At 37.2% G+C, this 16,507-nt stretch overlaps 1 protein-coding gene across 1 annotated transcript in view; it reads left to right on the forward strand.

The window, feature by feature from the left end:
- Positions 1-3,282, forward strand: part of cdh11 (cadherin 11, type 2, OB-cadherin (osteoblast)) — a 47,145-nt gene extending 43,863 nt beyond the window's left edge. The window contains exons 11-12 of the mRNA XM_079457187.1: positions 880-1,131; positions 1,654-3,282. Of these exons, the coding sequence (XP_079313313.1) occupies positions 880-1,131; positions 1,654-2,150 (749 nt within the window). The 3' untranslated portion in view covers positions 2,151-3,282. The remainder of the gene's footprint in view (positions 1-879; positions 1,132-1,653) is intronic.
- The last annotated feature ends 13,225 nt before the right edge of the window (positions 3,283-16,507 follow it).

A 16,507-nucleotide genomic window follows, 5' to 3' on the forward strand; every position in this document is an offset into this window, starting at 1 on the left:
TTTGATTCATTTATGACCTCCGAGAGATATGTGCCGGCTTAAATATAGGTATAACAACATGATTAAAGACTATTTAGTTGTTTTAGTTTTAGTTTTAAAACAAGTTTTGACAGATTCCTAAAATGTTTTCTCTTTACTATGACAAGTCGGTCTAATAAACTTCTTAAGCACTGTACATAGACCTAAACAAAAAAAGGCAAAATCCCAAATGCCTTCATGCCATTTCTAAATGCATGTCTTTTTTTCCATCAAAAACCTCACTAAAGCAACAAGGACTCAGTGGCACTCTCTTCGGTTCAAATGTGGCAAATTGATACTTAACAACTGCTGTGGTAATCTACCCGACGGCATATGATATCGAATTTTAATGTATAACGGCAGATTGATCAAGCCTGTCTGCGCCGTCATCCTATACGAGCGCTGATCATTAGAGGCCTTCCCTGACTAAGCCGCCGAAGGGTTGAAGAAGGTGGTATCAGAGGGAGAGAAAATTACTAAACCCCGAACCCCTAAATGAACTCACTCCATCTAACGGCTTCAGCGTGACCTTGCTCCGAGTCAGGGAAGTGCTCTGGCACTGATCCATCCCTCCCAGTTGCAAATAAAACCAATAGCGTTCCCTCCGCTCTAACTTTGATTACACTTCCAAAAGCTGATAAATGTTCACGATATTAAACATGAATTTAATATCGGAGGATTCACACCTCATTGCCTCTTACCGGTGGCTGTGACTCATTCGTATGGCACCTAAACTCCAAGGAGAGCAGAACTTTATAGCGATTCTGTTTAGCACATTTACGATTCAGTTTTTACTAAACTCTCGTAATCTCATCTTCATTTGGGTAAACGTGTTTTCCATGTCCCTCTGTTGTTCCGCAGACAGCACTGCAAGTATATTTGTAATCCGGAAGGGATTCAGCAGAATGACCCAGGATGTGTATCACCTTCCTATTGAGATCAATGACAACGGCGTGCCACCAATGAGCAGCACCAATACGTTGATCGTCCGCGTGTGCAGCTGCGACAGCAAAGACACCATACTGTCTTGCAACGTGGAGCCTTTCATCCTGTCGGCAGGGCTCAGCACCGGAGCCTTGATCGCCATCTTGGCCTGTATAGTTATTTTACTGGGTAAGCATAATTATGCATTTTAAAACATTTTACATTATTAGAAATAGTTTTTATCCTTGCATTTCCAATAATATTTGTGCAGCCATGTGTTCATAAGAGCGGTCTAGCTCGGTTGGTTTAAGCACTCTTATAGGGACATAATGCACATCAATATTTGCATTTCAAGTCCACAACACACTGAAGTTGAAGTATTTCATAGAACCGATGTTTTACAGAGAGGCTAAGATGCACACCATCATTTATTCACATTGCTCAGCCCAGAACCTGATCACATCTTCACAACTGGGATTTTAAATGTATTCAACGGCCTATTTTAGACCTGTAATGCTGCACATGATCATTCTCCAAAATATATTAGCTGTCTCACGTTATGCTGACTTACTAAAGAGCGGCATTATTACATTGTATGTAGCAGGGACTATTTGTCATTGTATCTCCAGTAACTATAATAAGAGAACTGGTGGGAGATGCTATTCTCGCACACCATTAGTTTTTGCTTGACGTTTGTTTGCTTCTCCGCAGCCATCGTGGTGCTGTTTGTGGCCCTACGCCGCCAGAAGAAGGAGCCTTTGATCGTGTTTGAGGAGGAAGACATTCGAGAAAACATCATCACCTATGACGACGAGGGAGGCGGAGAAGAGGACACTGAAGCGTTTGACATCGCCACCTTACAGAACCCAGACGGTGCCAACGGCTTCCTGCCGCGTAAGGACATCAAGCCCGAGCTGCAGTATGCCATGCGTCCCGGTATGAGGCCCATCGGTCATAGCGTGGATGTAGACGATTTCATCAAAACACGGATTACCGACGCAGACAATGACCCCACGGCGCCCCCGTACGACTCCATTCAGATCTACGGTTACGAAGGCAGGGGCTCTGTTGCCGGCTCTCTCAGTTCATTGGAGTCGGTGACAACAGATTCCGACCTGGACTATGATTACCTCCAAAGCTGGGGGCCACGCTTCAAGAAACTCGCCGATCTTTACGGCACCAAAGACTCGGCCGACGACAACTCTTAACGTTCGCTCAAATAAGTGTTATTTCACCTCCCTCCACGCTAGCCTCCTCCACTAACTGTGTGTTCTTCGTGAAGTTTACTATAAGTATTCCATGAGTTTATCGATTTATAGTAAACTTTAGGTTGTTAGTTTTGCGTATACTTGCAGTATACCAGACGCTTAAGGGTCAAAGCAATGTGTTGTGGGGGAGCCAGAAGGATAGGAATAATAAAAAGTTCACAAAAAGAAAAACAGACACTCTGCGGGATGTGTTGGCGTGTCCGAAATCAAGAAATACGTGATGGTGTTGTTTATGAACAGTATGTTTCACTTTTAATGTTTATAGGTTCCTACAGGTTTGAGGGTATGGAGGTGGATCACAGGCAGACATGGATTTGTTGATACTGTGAAAGAAGAAAAAACAGTTGCCTTATTAAGAAATCTGGAAAGAACGTCAGCAAATTAAGACTCGTAACTTCTGTAGCACCTCCATGTTGTCTTTGGAGAAATTGTCCAAACAGATCCTCTTGTTTTTTTTTCTTCATTTTTTTAATACGTAGAAGCATATGGATCCAGCAAAATAGACGCAGTGTATTTCTGGCACCTAGAAAAAAAACTACAACCCAGTTCCATCTATGAACAATCACGAAGACCTGTGAGCTCAAAAATCGCCTTAACTAATGGACACTCTTGCTACACAGTGCATTTTTTGTAACTTGAAAGCTATATCCTAAAGCGAGCTAAAGTCCTTATAACGTATGTACAGTACAATGTGCGAAATATGTCTCTTGAGGATCAATCTTACTCCTATGAGTTTATGTAAATCTTTCTCTTTTTTCATTATGATGATATCATTATTTTCATTTTTCGTCCATTTCTTACTTTCTTTAATGGCTTATTTTATTCTCCTTTGCGAGAAAATAGCGATCTGTTCTGTCACAGTGAGAAATGGATAATTTTTATGTCAATTTTATGGTAACTATTTGTACAATTTTAAAAGTTCTTATTTTAGTATACATACAAATATCAGTATTTCAACATGTAAGGAAAATATTACAGCATCACACTTATATTTTATGAACATTGTACTGTTGCTTTATTATGTGCTTCGATCCAAGAAGCAAAAAAACTTTGAAATAAATGCTCTTTTTCTAAAAAGATAGATGGGGTTAATGTGTGAACACTCATATATCATCTGTTTTCACAATTTTCATGGTTTTCATATGGTTCGCTGTAGCACAAGTAACGACCGAAACACAAAGGTTGAATGAGGACGCGGCTTCTCATAGCTGCACGTCCCATGAATCGCATTCACACTCGTAGAGACGTGCAGAGCTTTTCATTGCTTTTAGTGCTTTCCAGCGGTGGGTCTCGCTATTGTCTACCAGCGAAGTCCTGCATTCTTTCCTCTCCCAGGGTAGCCACATATTGAAAGGTCAATGTGCACTTTGTTAAAAAAGAAAGTGTAATGGTTACATAAAAAACAACTTCAGCGCACCTGAATTAGACTTGACACCAATTTCCCAAAAGGGCCTTGGAAGAGGAATGCTGCAGGCCCTTCCCTGCCGTGCAGGAAGACTGCAGCCATGTATAAGGTAGAGAGGCATGCTCGGTGGAGCTATAGCCCTTAGCTATTCTTCACGGTAACCTGCTGAGGCTGCTCTCAACAAGCAGCTAAAAATACAGGTTTTGTTATTTATTCCACCTATGTTATTGTCAAAGAGGATATATCGGCAGACCAGGAAAGATGGTCACGTAGGACGTATGCCATGTTCCTGTTGTTTCTTGTTGGATGTGCTGTATTAAAGAGCTGGATCACGCGTGAGGTATTTCTGCATTTGGGATGTAACTGCTTGTTATTTGCTTATAGCATACAGTTTTATCCAAAGCAACTTACAACAGTGAGAAAAGACATCAAGTAATTCATTTTATTTAGTCATAATCATGCAATCCTGAAAACTATTGCTGTCTAACTACAAAGTAACGATTTGTTTTTAGAATGGATCAAAAAAAAAGTTTGATCTAGGTTGAATCTTGCCGTTTTGCTGATACAGTTTAGAAAGCACAACATTCTTGTGCCTTCTATTCAAAATGTCACATTTACACCTTGAGAGGTTTTTACATTTTCAGGGTTACAGATCAGCTGTCGAGCTTCATGTGAATATGTCAACTGTTTCTTTCAAAATGACAACGTGAGGGCACAAGCCCTACTTTCTGGCTAAGATGCTCTCTCAACCATTAACCTGGCTTCTCAGGTGATTTTCCAGCCACCCTCTGGGCCCCTCGGGCCCTTTTAATCTTGCTAACTGGGCATGGGTGATTCCAATAACCTCTGCCTCTCTTCAATGTCTTGGGAGAACATGGGGAGGGGCGGCCGGCAGCTCTGACTCGTATCTCAGGGATCCATAAAAGGAGTGTCAGATTCTTCCCTGGAAACTATGAATCAATAGTTCCTTCCTGACACTGACGCTGCAAGCATTAAGTGTGGTTTGGTGCACTAAGATGCACCTGAGATAGAGAATGGGGATTGTGGAGGCTGATTCAGAGACGAGGCAAAAGGATGGAGAGGGAAGCGAGAACAAAACGAAACACCCAAAGGACCAAAGAATCAAAGTTCACAGTATGTTCGGTTACTTTGTAGATGTCGGAAATAAAAACATGATGAGGGAAAACAACAATGCATACTTCTCCGAATAAATTTTCATGTCAATGCTGATTCTAAGATTAAACTTATTTTGGAAAAGGGTCACGTTGCCTCAGAGAAGCTGTGTATCTGCACTGCATAGCCTGAGGAGGCGATAAAAAAGTGTACGTGGGAGTTTGGCTCTGAAGCAGATCATACCTTCTGATTTTTACCTTTATTGCAAATATTGTTTATTGAATATAAAAGCAAATTGTAATATAAGAATGATAATAATAAGAATGACGACGCGTATAATAATAATATATATGAATTATTATTATTATGATCATTCTTGTTATTATTATTATTGGTTGTCCATATTGTTGCATAAATAGTTTCAATAATTACTATTAAGGATAACAACCAGAGAAATATATAACCTGACGTTTTCAAGCAAATTATATACTGTAGACTGATAGAGTTCTTTCTAATGTACTTTGCTTTTTGTCTGAATAAATCCTGCTTAATGTGTTTTTTATACATTCAGTGGCGTAAGCCATCACTCTCTTTGTGTTATCATTCACCACTAAGCCCTCAATTAAGAATTGTAACTGTTCTGACTGATCTTGTCTTGTTTGCTTTATAGGATTGCTTTCAACAGGAAACGCAAGCAGATTTACTGTTGTTTGATTGTTACAAGCTCTCTGTTAAGCTTGTAAGCCCCTGAAACTGACAGACTATTAAAGCAGAGTCACCTCAGATGTATGTGAGGAGACAGAGAATAGAAGCGGATGGATAGAGACCATCTATCTTTTGACCTTGGGTAGAAATAAGACCGAAAGACTTTTGGAATCGTCAATGGTAATCAGATGCTTCTGATGATGTTGCTCATTAGTTGCAACTGTAAGAGTTGTGAGTCAAAAACAAAAGTATAAAATACTTTTCAAAGTTGTACTATGATTTCTAGTTCATAGGAAACTAGCAATAGCTTAAGTTCTGTTGTTCACAGTCGGATCCTTGCTAGGTTTCAGGGCTGTGTGGCTTTTCTGTTTTTTTGTCTCTAACACACAGGGATACAGGGATAAATTCCTCTGTGCTTGAGGAATATCACACAGTTTTTGTTGTTTACAAAACATACACCTGGAACAGTCAGATGGGGCCACCATCATTTTGCCTGGTCGGTGAAGATACAAGCTCATAGCTGATTTTTTAACACGTCTGACGTCTCATGAGTTCATACAGCAATAAATAGTTGATTCATTTTAAACCTGTTGCATTCGGAGGAAAACATGTAATTTCTTGTGATATCTCTATTATATTTTTCTACATTGCACTAATTACCATCATTTAAAAAACGATTTCAAATTATTTAAAAACAGAAATGATGGAAATACAAGCTGTTCATGTAATATACAGTTGGGTTGTTGACAAATATACTGTGCATGTGTCCTATAGTGTGACATGGCACATATTTAGAAATGTTATTTACATATACAGTATATATATATATATATATATTTTTTTTTTTTTAGAAAGTGTTAATTATATATTATTTTATATTATTATTAACATTTCAAATTGATAGCATAAAAAATAATTATGTTAATTGTTTTTATTTTGCTAAAATGTCACACCATTATATTTGTCAACTACCCATATATTGTAATATAAAATCCCAAAGAACATGAACATGCTCATTACTGTCTGTATCTACTGTAAGAATAATGGTATTCTTAATGGTATTACATGTACACTGCTGTTCTGCATTAATATTGAGTTTTTTAAATGATTTATATTTTGTAACCAATTTTCCTCATACCTGTTTAAAAGAGACATATTTCCTTTGCTCCAGTTCTACAGAGTGAAATGTTCTGACAATCTTTGTGTTTCCATGTCAGAACAGGTAGTGCTTCATGTGACAGCAGCCATTGTGACACGGGAGTTTGCATATTTAGGACACCGTATGCCGGATTGGGGAAAAGCTTTTGAGAATTATTTCTGGACTCACAGAGGACCAGTGGTGTGAAAACAATTAAGATTTTTTTTGCGGCTTTAATTAACATTTTAGTTAATATAATTGTCTCCCAGGTCTTAATCGCTAGAGGTATGGCTAATTAAAACATATATCCTTCAAACTCTTAATAAGTAGGCATACCATGCATACTGATGTAATCTGACATGTCTTTCTTCAGTGGTCTACAGTGTTTTTCTGTGTTTTAAGATTAAAGGATCCTTACTAACTCTATTGATAAGACATGGTCTAAAGAACGATATCAGGGGCTAAAAATGTTTATTGAAAAGACAATTTGATAAGTGATGAAAGAGAATCTCAATTGTATCTAATTATGCTAATTATTAACCTAATTCCAGTTTGGGCATTTCAAATGTGTTCTTGTAAATTAGGTCAGTTGAATCGTTCTCAAAATTGAAATAATTTATAACTGGACATGTTCACCAAATCATAAAACTCATTTATAAATGATCATGCTTAAAATCTTTACACAAGCTTATCCACCTTTCTTTCTCCAACCATCACTTTTAAATTTTACATGCAAATATAATTGTTTTGTGCATTATTTAACTTAAAAGCCTTAAATTAAATAATTACGAATGATTGATTTCATGGTCACACTTTACTTTAAGGTACAATTCTCGTTATGAACAAACCATTAACTACGACTTTTGCCTCAATAACTTCAAATGTTTTGCTTATTAATTGTTAGTAAAGTCATTGTTAGGTTTTGGCATTGGGTTGTATTAGGGATGTAGAATATGGTCATCCAGAATATGTGCTTCATAAGTACTAATAAACAGCCAATATGCTAATAAATGCATGCTAATTAGCAACTAGTTAATAGTGAGAATTTTTACCGACTTCTTTTCATTTATAATTGTAAAGAATTAAATGTACCACTAAAATGAATGTGGGATAAATCGTTTGTCCAATTTGTTAGGCAAAAATATTTTCTACATTGGTTATTATTAAAAAAGTTAGCATTTCGATGTGTATTTTAAATAAATGCTTTACGTAAATATCTTATCAGTTTATCATTTTGCAGATGCTTTTCTTTAAAGTAATTTATAACATCTCTCTCTATTTCCCTCGCAATGCATTTTAGTTGATAAAATTAGTATTATAAATAATTACAAATGATCATAAAATATTATAAAGAATATGCATCTATATGAATCATAGAGAATATGTGACTTTTACAGAGGAAGCATTCAAACACAGGTCAGTAATAAATGTCTTCATCAACTCCCTTTGTTGCCGAAGCCACATGAGGTTAGGAGAGAATGAGTATGAAAATGAGCCACAGAGAGCCAGTGAATGGCTCCTGCGAGTCGCCATGGGGACATGCAGTATTGACGGTAGACAAAAGAGACCAGGAAAGATCAAGCCAACAGCCAATGTTTCTGCCATTTACTAAAGTACTCCAGAAGACCAGCCAGACATGGTATTTTTATATCCACAATGACACGAAATCACACCCCAAGGACACTACGAGGGTAAGGCCTGGTATAGTACCACTTTAATTCCCTCTTACAGATGCCGAAATTACTACTTGCACTTTAATAATCATCCCGTGGCGAGATGCGTGTATGTGTTTGTGTGTAATACTTCTATGCGATGTAAGAGACAGTCTAAGAGCTCTGATTATTCTACTTTACAACAAATAAAATGTGTGGTCAGATGCCAGTTCTTCATTCAAATGGTTTACAGTGTTCTTTGGCGTTGTAGGTTAAAATCGTATGTTCATTGAGCACAAACATTGATTTAATTTTTTTCCGTGAGACCATGAGATGGATTCGCAAGTAGATTTAGTTTCCTTATTGATGTATTGAATGTTTTGTATGTTTTCGGTCTCCATTATGGCTTTAACCATATACATACTGCAATAAAAGCCTCATATTGCTTTCAGTTTGAAGTCTGCATGTAGGCTTATGTATGACCGCTGGTCTCAGCGTGTTGAGGTTTGGGTCTGAGAAGTGCATCAGAAAGCCAAAGTGAGGACAAACTGTGTTTGTGCCAGACTGTAGTGGCAAAGAAACAAGTCATTACTAACCTGGCTTCACAATAGACTCCCTGGAAACCAACTACTGATCCACCTCAGACGTTTATCCAGGACAAGCTTACATGTGTAAATGGATTATACTGCTGACCAAATCTCTTTATGTGATGATTGCAACCTTTGTCTTCTCAGTAAATCTCGCTAACACAGTTTTAGAAAGTCAGGATGTTTTACTTAGGTTCTTAAAAAATAAATATGTGAGGATAGTTCACCCAAAAATGACATTTTTTTTACAATTTACTCACCCTTGTCATTCAAAACCTGTATGACTTTCTTCTGCAGAACACAAAAGAAGTTATTTTAAAGAAAATCGGTGCCCCAACAACATTGGCCCCCTTGATTTCAATTGTATGGACACAAAAAGAGACATTTCTCAAAATATCTTCTTTTGTGTTCTACAGAGAAAATAGTCAAATACATTTTGAATGTCATGAGGGTGAAAAAATTTGATTATTTCCTTCCAATATCACTTATATTACAGATTCTACAAAACATATACAGTACATGTGTAAAACAGAACTAATGACTTTTCTATTCAGATCCATCGGTGTAATTACATGGATTTGGAATTGGATTTTGTGAGGCAGCAAAGAGATGCTTGAAAGCCACATCAAACACTGCATGCTTTTGAGGAATCTCTGCAAAGATCTGGAGTTTGTCTATTTAAAAGTGCTGACCTTCTCGTCAATCCCACAATTCCCATTTTAATCAAATATGTTTGACATGTAAATGCACGATTAGACAGCGGTCCTCATCAGCATATGAGCCAATGGCCACAATTTCTTTGTTGTTTGATGACTTGTAACCTAAAGCAGCTGTGTATCTTAAAGCCAAGATGAAGAAACATTTTATCTGGGATTTGGGATACGGTGTCCTTTGTGCTGCGTTTCTTTCTGTCAAATGTTTCCTTTGTTCCACTCTATCCAATCATTGTGCTAAGCCTACCCTTATAGATAAGACTAAACCCTTCCGATTCAGAGGGGTGAGACTTTGGAGATGTGACGATCACTGGGGACATGGCTGTACGGCTTTGTGGAATTCTCTATATCCCCTACTGTTTGCCCACATCAAGCACTGATGTAAGGAACACATAACTCAAAATCTAAGAGATCTTTAGGGCATTAGCTCTGTTTGTTACAGGTACATCACATTTGGAAAGCGTGCTTTAGAGAAAGGAGTTAAGGGGAGCCATAGTGCTTGACTCTTTTTGGCCAGGGCTTCTTTGTTCCTTCACTCAGAAATGTATCAGAAAAGCTAATTGTGATGTTGTAAATGTGGGCCGATCAGATGGTGAGCTCTTAATACTGTCACAATTCATATAAACTCTTCGTATTATTTCACTTCATTTTGTCAAAAGAAAAATGATACAAAATTCAATTACTCCTATCATACTCTTTTATTCTCCATATGATTGCGTCTTAAACCTATAGCACCCGGGGAGAATATGGCATTTTCTAAGTGAGTTTTGCAAACACCTCCAGACTGCAGTCTTATATGGATGATGTTGAAGGCATGATGGAGATTAAACAATTTCTCCGCTAAAGAGCTGGAGGGTGAGTGTCATTGTCATTCCTCTTCCCGCAGCATTTAATGACTACTACATCGATAATGAGGATATTTTATGGACTTTTCTCTCCACAGCTCATCTCCTACATGAGAATTAGCGCAGATTATACATTACAAACAATCCCGGTGGTGACGGATGAACCCTATAAGTGTTCACCATATATAACTGGCTGTCCAGTGATAAAAATCCTTATGAGAGAAAATGTAATCTGTTTATGACCAAATAATTTATCAGCTCTGTCCCGACAAGAGCAATCTTTGCATTAAGGGAAAAAAAACAATGCAGTGCAGAAATCAGGACGTAAAAATCATAGCAAGATTGCTCTGATTAATGGAGAGGTGAGTGCGATGAAAAATAGAGAACCTATCAAGACAAAATAGAGAGAAATGATCTTAAATATGTCATCGTTCTGATGATCTGACAGTTTACTCTAGTATACAATTCATATTCATATCATCTGAAGACAGCTGATCTTTAGCATCTCCCCATAGCATCTCCCCACGCTGTAAAACCAGAAATTTCATAAGTACTACCACTTAGTGTCTTCACGTTTACAATAGCCATTTAAAGACTTTTCACAGTTTAAAGGAAATTCTGATAAATCTGAACATGTGAGTTTACAAATCCATATGTCTAAATCCATACCACCCCAGGGTTAAATAAAATGGAACAATCATCTGTAGTAGCCTATATTGTAATACCTTTAAACGTGTGTGTAAAAATATAATGTATTAAAAAGGTTTATGTATAAAGGAAATTTGAAATAAAAAAGTAGTTTTATTCTCTATTGTCTGTATCCCCTTTCATGTTGAGACAACATAAACAGAAATGGCTCCAATTTTACCATTGCTATTTGTAATACATACTGTACTTCTACTACTACTAAAAATAATAATAGTGATTTTGCACATTTAGGCATTTAGCAGATGCTTCCAACTAAAACGACTTACAAGAGTGAGGAAAACAATAAAGTGATTCATCATTTTCCAGTGCTCAAGGCACTTAACAAAGCCTAAGAAAGATAATAACAAACACAACATATTAAAGACACAAAATTGGGGCCTGGATCAACGGCATAGTACAGAACGATGTTTGGATCGGCATGGTGTGCAATTTACCAGTCCAAAGAGAAAAAAGTTAATATTCTGTCATCATTTACTCACATTCGTGTAATTTCAAACATTTCAAAATTACATTCTTTCTTCCGCAGAACACAAAAGAAGATTTTTTGAAGAATGTTGTTAACTGGCACCCATAGACTTGGTTGAACCTGGTTTCACGCCAAAGAATGGAATAGACATGCTGGTGCACTCGAAAATGTCAGTGTCAGTGTCACGCTTTGGCTCCTGTTAGGCGTGAACATGACACGCTCAGTTATTTGCACTTGTAAAACTGAAATGATATATAAATATAGATTTTTTGTTGATAATATACAAACTGCTAGGTTTAGGTGTAGGGTGGGGTCGTGTAACATGCTAAAATGTGTATAACATGTGCACACAAACTAATAATAAACGTACACAAAATACCACGTACACCAGGACACGTCATGAATGATAAAAACATGAGAAAATCGTCCCGTTCTGCTAACGTTACTCCACCTTCATGCATGCGTGTCATGTTCACTCCTGGAGGTGACAAAGCGTGACACTGACACACATTTTCGGGTGGACCAGCTTGTCTCTTACATTCTGGGTGATGCTGGGTTGATTGGTTTAGTGTCTCTAAAGTAGAAGTGAATGGGTTTCGATGCTATTTGGTTACAAACTCTCTTGAAAATATATTTTGTGTTCCGGAAGGTCATATATATTTGAAATGACAAACAATGACAGATTTTTCAAAAATAGTGAACTTCAGTTGTCGCGATTCTCTCTCTCAACGGCTCTGACCCGTGAAACATAAAGAGAATTTAAGATGCTAACAGCGCTGATGGCAGATTATAAGGTTGCAGATGTCAAACCTTTATTAGGATTGATTCCAAGAACGTCCGTTTTATTAATCCTGGTATTTCGAAATGTTGAGAAAAAGCAGCATAAATTTAAATCTCAAAGCGTTTCATAACATTCATATTGATTTCTTGACATGTTTAGGTTTACAGTATATATACGCTTCGGTTTTCCATTTAAAAAGAAGACATTTAACAATCAGCAAAAAGACTAGAAGTTAATAAAGCTAATAAAGACGAAAAAAGCTGTCTTTAAACCTGCATTCCTAATTCTCATTATTCTTCATTGCTCAGGTTTACAGACAAAAATGCATCACAGAGTTATAGACCGAATGGTCATGCCTCAAAAGTTCAATTAAGGCAAAACATTCCACTCAAGCTCTATGTGATAGGATTACCAGATGCATTTCAAAAGAATGACAAATTCCATTAGTTTCTCTCATAAAACTCCCATCAAAAATCTCCATCATCCTTTCACCTCTGATAGGAGGAATTAAAAAATGACAATAAAAATGTGATTCATTCAAAAGGATTTCAAAATATGTTTTTCATTGACATTGCTTTGCTGAACTGAGACTATAAACAAGTTCTTCCGAGAAGTCATTAAGATGTTTGCTGCAGAAATGTGAATATTCTATTAGCCGGAACAGATGTGATCGCAATATTATTGCATTCATTGTACTTCTAAACTATAAACAAGATGTGTGCAAACAGTCAAAACAAAAACGACTGAGGTAACCAAGAAAACACTCGTTTTCGAACTAAAACGTAAAGCCGAATATGAGTTTTTTTGCTGTGGATAGCTCATTTATTTTTCACCAAGTGCCTAAAAAAGGATTTGATGCCACTAACCTGGAAAACCGCCTGGCACATCCGGCGTGCCAAGCTACCTATCCATCTATGTTGCACATTTGATCAGTTTAATTTGATTATTTTGGCAATAATCAAAATTATTCCATCTGGTTTTGAATTGCAACAGAGGAAGAGGAGCTGATGTGACACACCCTCAATCACAGAGTGTGAGCCCGCAGCCTGCCTCTGGAGCCGTTCAGGTACACATCCCATCATTCTTCCCATAAACTCAGCTGATGTAATTAGCACCATGGCACCCCGCTGAGCCTAGTGATGACCAAATTAGTGCAACACAAACAAGAGGCAGAAGGTTAACTGCCGCGTGATGCAAACTTGATTTGATGGGAAGTTCGTTCGCAGCTCTGAAGTTATGAGAGGACTCTCGCTCGACATCGCTGTCTGATTCCAGAAACAAGACACTTTCTACCCCCACACAACCGTCTTAGCTGTTTCATCATTTGCAAATGACACATTATTATTCTGTCTCCCCACTGCCTGGTTCCTTCTCCTCATTAGGGATTTGATTAAATTTTTTTCTTCACATCACTTTGAGCTCCTTGACTTAAATGACAAGTGCAAAGGATGTTGAGGCTTGAACTTTTTAAACAAATCTGCTGTGTGCATGCCCGTAATGATCAGTATGTCAAAGGGGGTATGAAAAGTTCATTGCAGAATATTTCACAAAAACATCAAAATTTGAATGATTTGATTGCACTTTCAGTGTTTTTGTTCAATAAGATCAAGTCATTTTCTTTAAGTGGTTTTGAAATGCACACTGATTTACAACAAAGCGGTGTGAATGAAAAAAAGAAAGAACAACAACACAAGAGTCTGTATCGCTTCAATTCATTTCTTATTATCCAAGTAACTGCTAGGTATTTAATGCATTTAATCATTATTTTACACACTCAGCCCTCTGGGTTTATTGTGCTTGTTTTGAATTTACACCAAGCTACACTCGATACATTACTTAAGGAAATATCATGCTGTATTATAACCGAAAGTGATCTCATTCAAGCCACACGTCCAGTTTTGAGAGCAACGGACAGCTCTCACAGAACGAATAATCACGATCAAGCAATCATTAAAGTATTGGAGGTATTATTTGCTGTGCGATTCTGTTGCCAAAGTGCACATGGCACGGACTGGTTCATATGAAATGTAGTACTATAATAAAGACAATAAAGAAAAAATACAGACCAAACAAAAAGTCTTACAGTTGCTATGGACCTCTGACAGCACACAAAGAATGTAGTGATACAGCTGTAAGGCAGCGGGCTGAGAGAAACAAGACAGATGAGGGGGGACAAAGATTGCATCTTGCAGCCATGAACAACTGGATGAAACCGAGGCATTTTAAAATGACACTTTGTGTTCTTTTTGTTGGCACAAGGGCAAGGTTAAGGGCTTCTTTATTTTCTTTATTTGTAACAGTGAAAAACGTCTTAGTCCTCACAATGACATACTGCATTTTGCTCTTGCACATTTACTGAAACTATTTCAAGGGGATCTTTTCAAACATATCTACAAGAAAAGGTTTTTCAATCCATGAATGCTTATTGTTTTTTTTACTTAAAGTTTTATTTTATGAATGTTTAATGATGCATTTCAGCCGTGCAATTCAGTCCAAAAAATATGCAGCTCTTCTTAACATCAGCTACATGTTGACAGGTTTACCTTTTGCTAAAATAAAAGGCTAAAAGCAAAATTGTTGCTATATCAAGTAGTTTTGTTACTTTTACCTAAAACAATATAACCAAAATAGGAGAAAAACAAAAAACTATTATCTTATAACTATATTGTTTTTCAGTTTTTACATTATTCGATTTTTGGTTTGGTTCATGCAATGTACATATCAATGCACAAGCCTAAATTCATGTTCAAATTTTGACACACATATATCCATGTTCTAGTCAAAGTCACCCATGAAAAGTAACAGACCTGGTGCTGCAGCCCTTGAAATGACCTATGATGAGATATCATTCCTAGCCTTTCTGATGAATTGCCATCCCTGTCCTATCACTGAATACCCCAAGTCTTTCAGAAGCAGCAGGTTAATCCAGTGACATCCAAAGCCCCAGCGATTAATCAGCGACAGTCAATCCATTATTATACTTGTTTACTCTGATGAAGAAAAACCAACTGAAGGTGCCCACAATGAGCTTAGATGGAATTACATCCACAAACCAAAAACAAGATTTACAAATGATATACAGTGGGGACCATAATACAGTGCGTGCATCTAATATTTAGAGAGATAACGTTTGATCAGAAAGGGTTATGCGAGAGTAAATATCAGGACAGATCAGTAAATTGCCCAGTACTTTAAAATCCCCAAATGCTAAGTAAACACTTTCTTCGGGCTGTAATATAATCCGGCTCACATTAGGTCTAGCTACGTACTGTATAATGATTATGAGATAGTTGTAAATTACGGTTCGGTTGAGCGGCGTCTGTTGTTCATTTCTCTTGGTTCTAAATAGTGCAGTCCATAGTCTCTGCCCTTTTCACTCTGACTAATAACATCTTGTAGAGAAGGAAGCATGAGTTAATGGCTGATTATGGCTAGTAATACAGTATATTTATTAGCGTTATAGGACAAAGGCCATCCATCATAGATAAGGTATAAGAGAGTGATTGATTTGGGGAAACTCAGATTATCCAGACAATGAATCAGACACTGTACTGTAGAAACAGAGTGAATGATAAAATGATTAAAATGCTAACTCCTTTTTTTCAACTTCTGTTGGATCGGATGCTTCTTAATTCACTTCACACTTATGATAATCCTTGTCGGCCAACTCTGGAAGATTTGACATATAAGACATTATGTTTTCTCATCCAATAAGGTGCATAGCTTGGGGCTCACATTGATGCTCTGCTGTCTTTCAACTTCATCAACATCCTTTAAAACTTTGAAGCTTCACAATTGTTTATTATACATACATTAAAGAAATCTAAATTTTGAAAATAAAAGCATTGAATGACCTGTACAAGATAAAAGTGTATCAAATGGTTGATTGAATTACCTTCAACAGGTTCCACATACTGTATATTCCTATTGAATATGGTACAGCATTGACAAGCCAGATAAAACCGTATTATTTTACAAAGGGGATTTCAATTTACTGTATTTCATGTTGCAACGATGTCTGCACAATTAAATGGCTGACTAGCCCGTCTTTTAACAACTGAGACTAAAAGAATAAAAGTGTTGTTTTGTTACAAATGGTTCAAAGGACTTTTGAATTCTGAGTTCGACTTGCGAAAATCTTTAAAAAGAGATGCACATCAATCCAAAGCCTTTTCAAGATTCTA

The sequence above is a fragment of the Barbatula barbatula genome, assembly GCF_947034865.1.
Source record: "Barbatula barbatula genome assembly, chromosome: 1".
Lineage (NCBI taxonomy): Eukaryota > Metazoa > Chordata > Actinopteri > Cypriniformes > Nemacheilidae > Barbatula > Barbatula barbatula.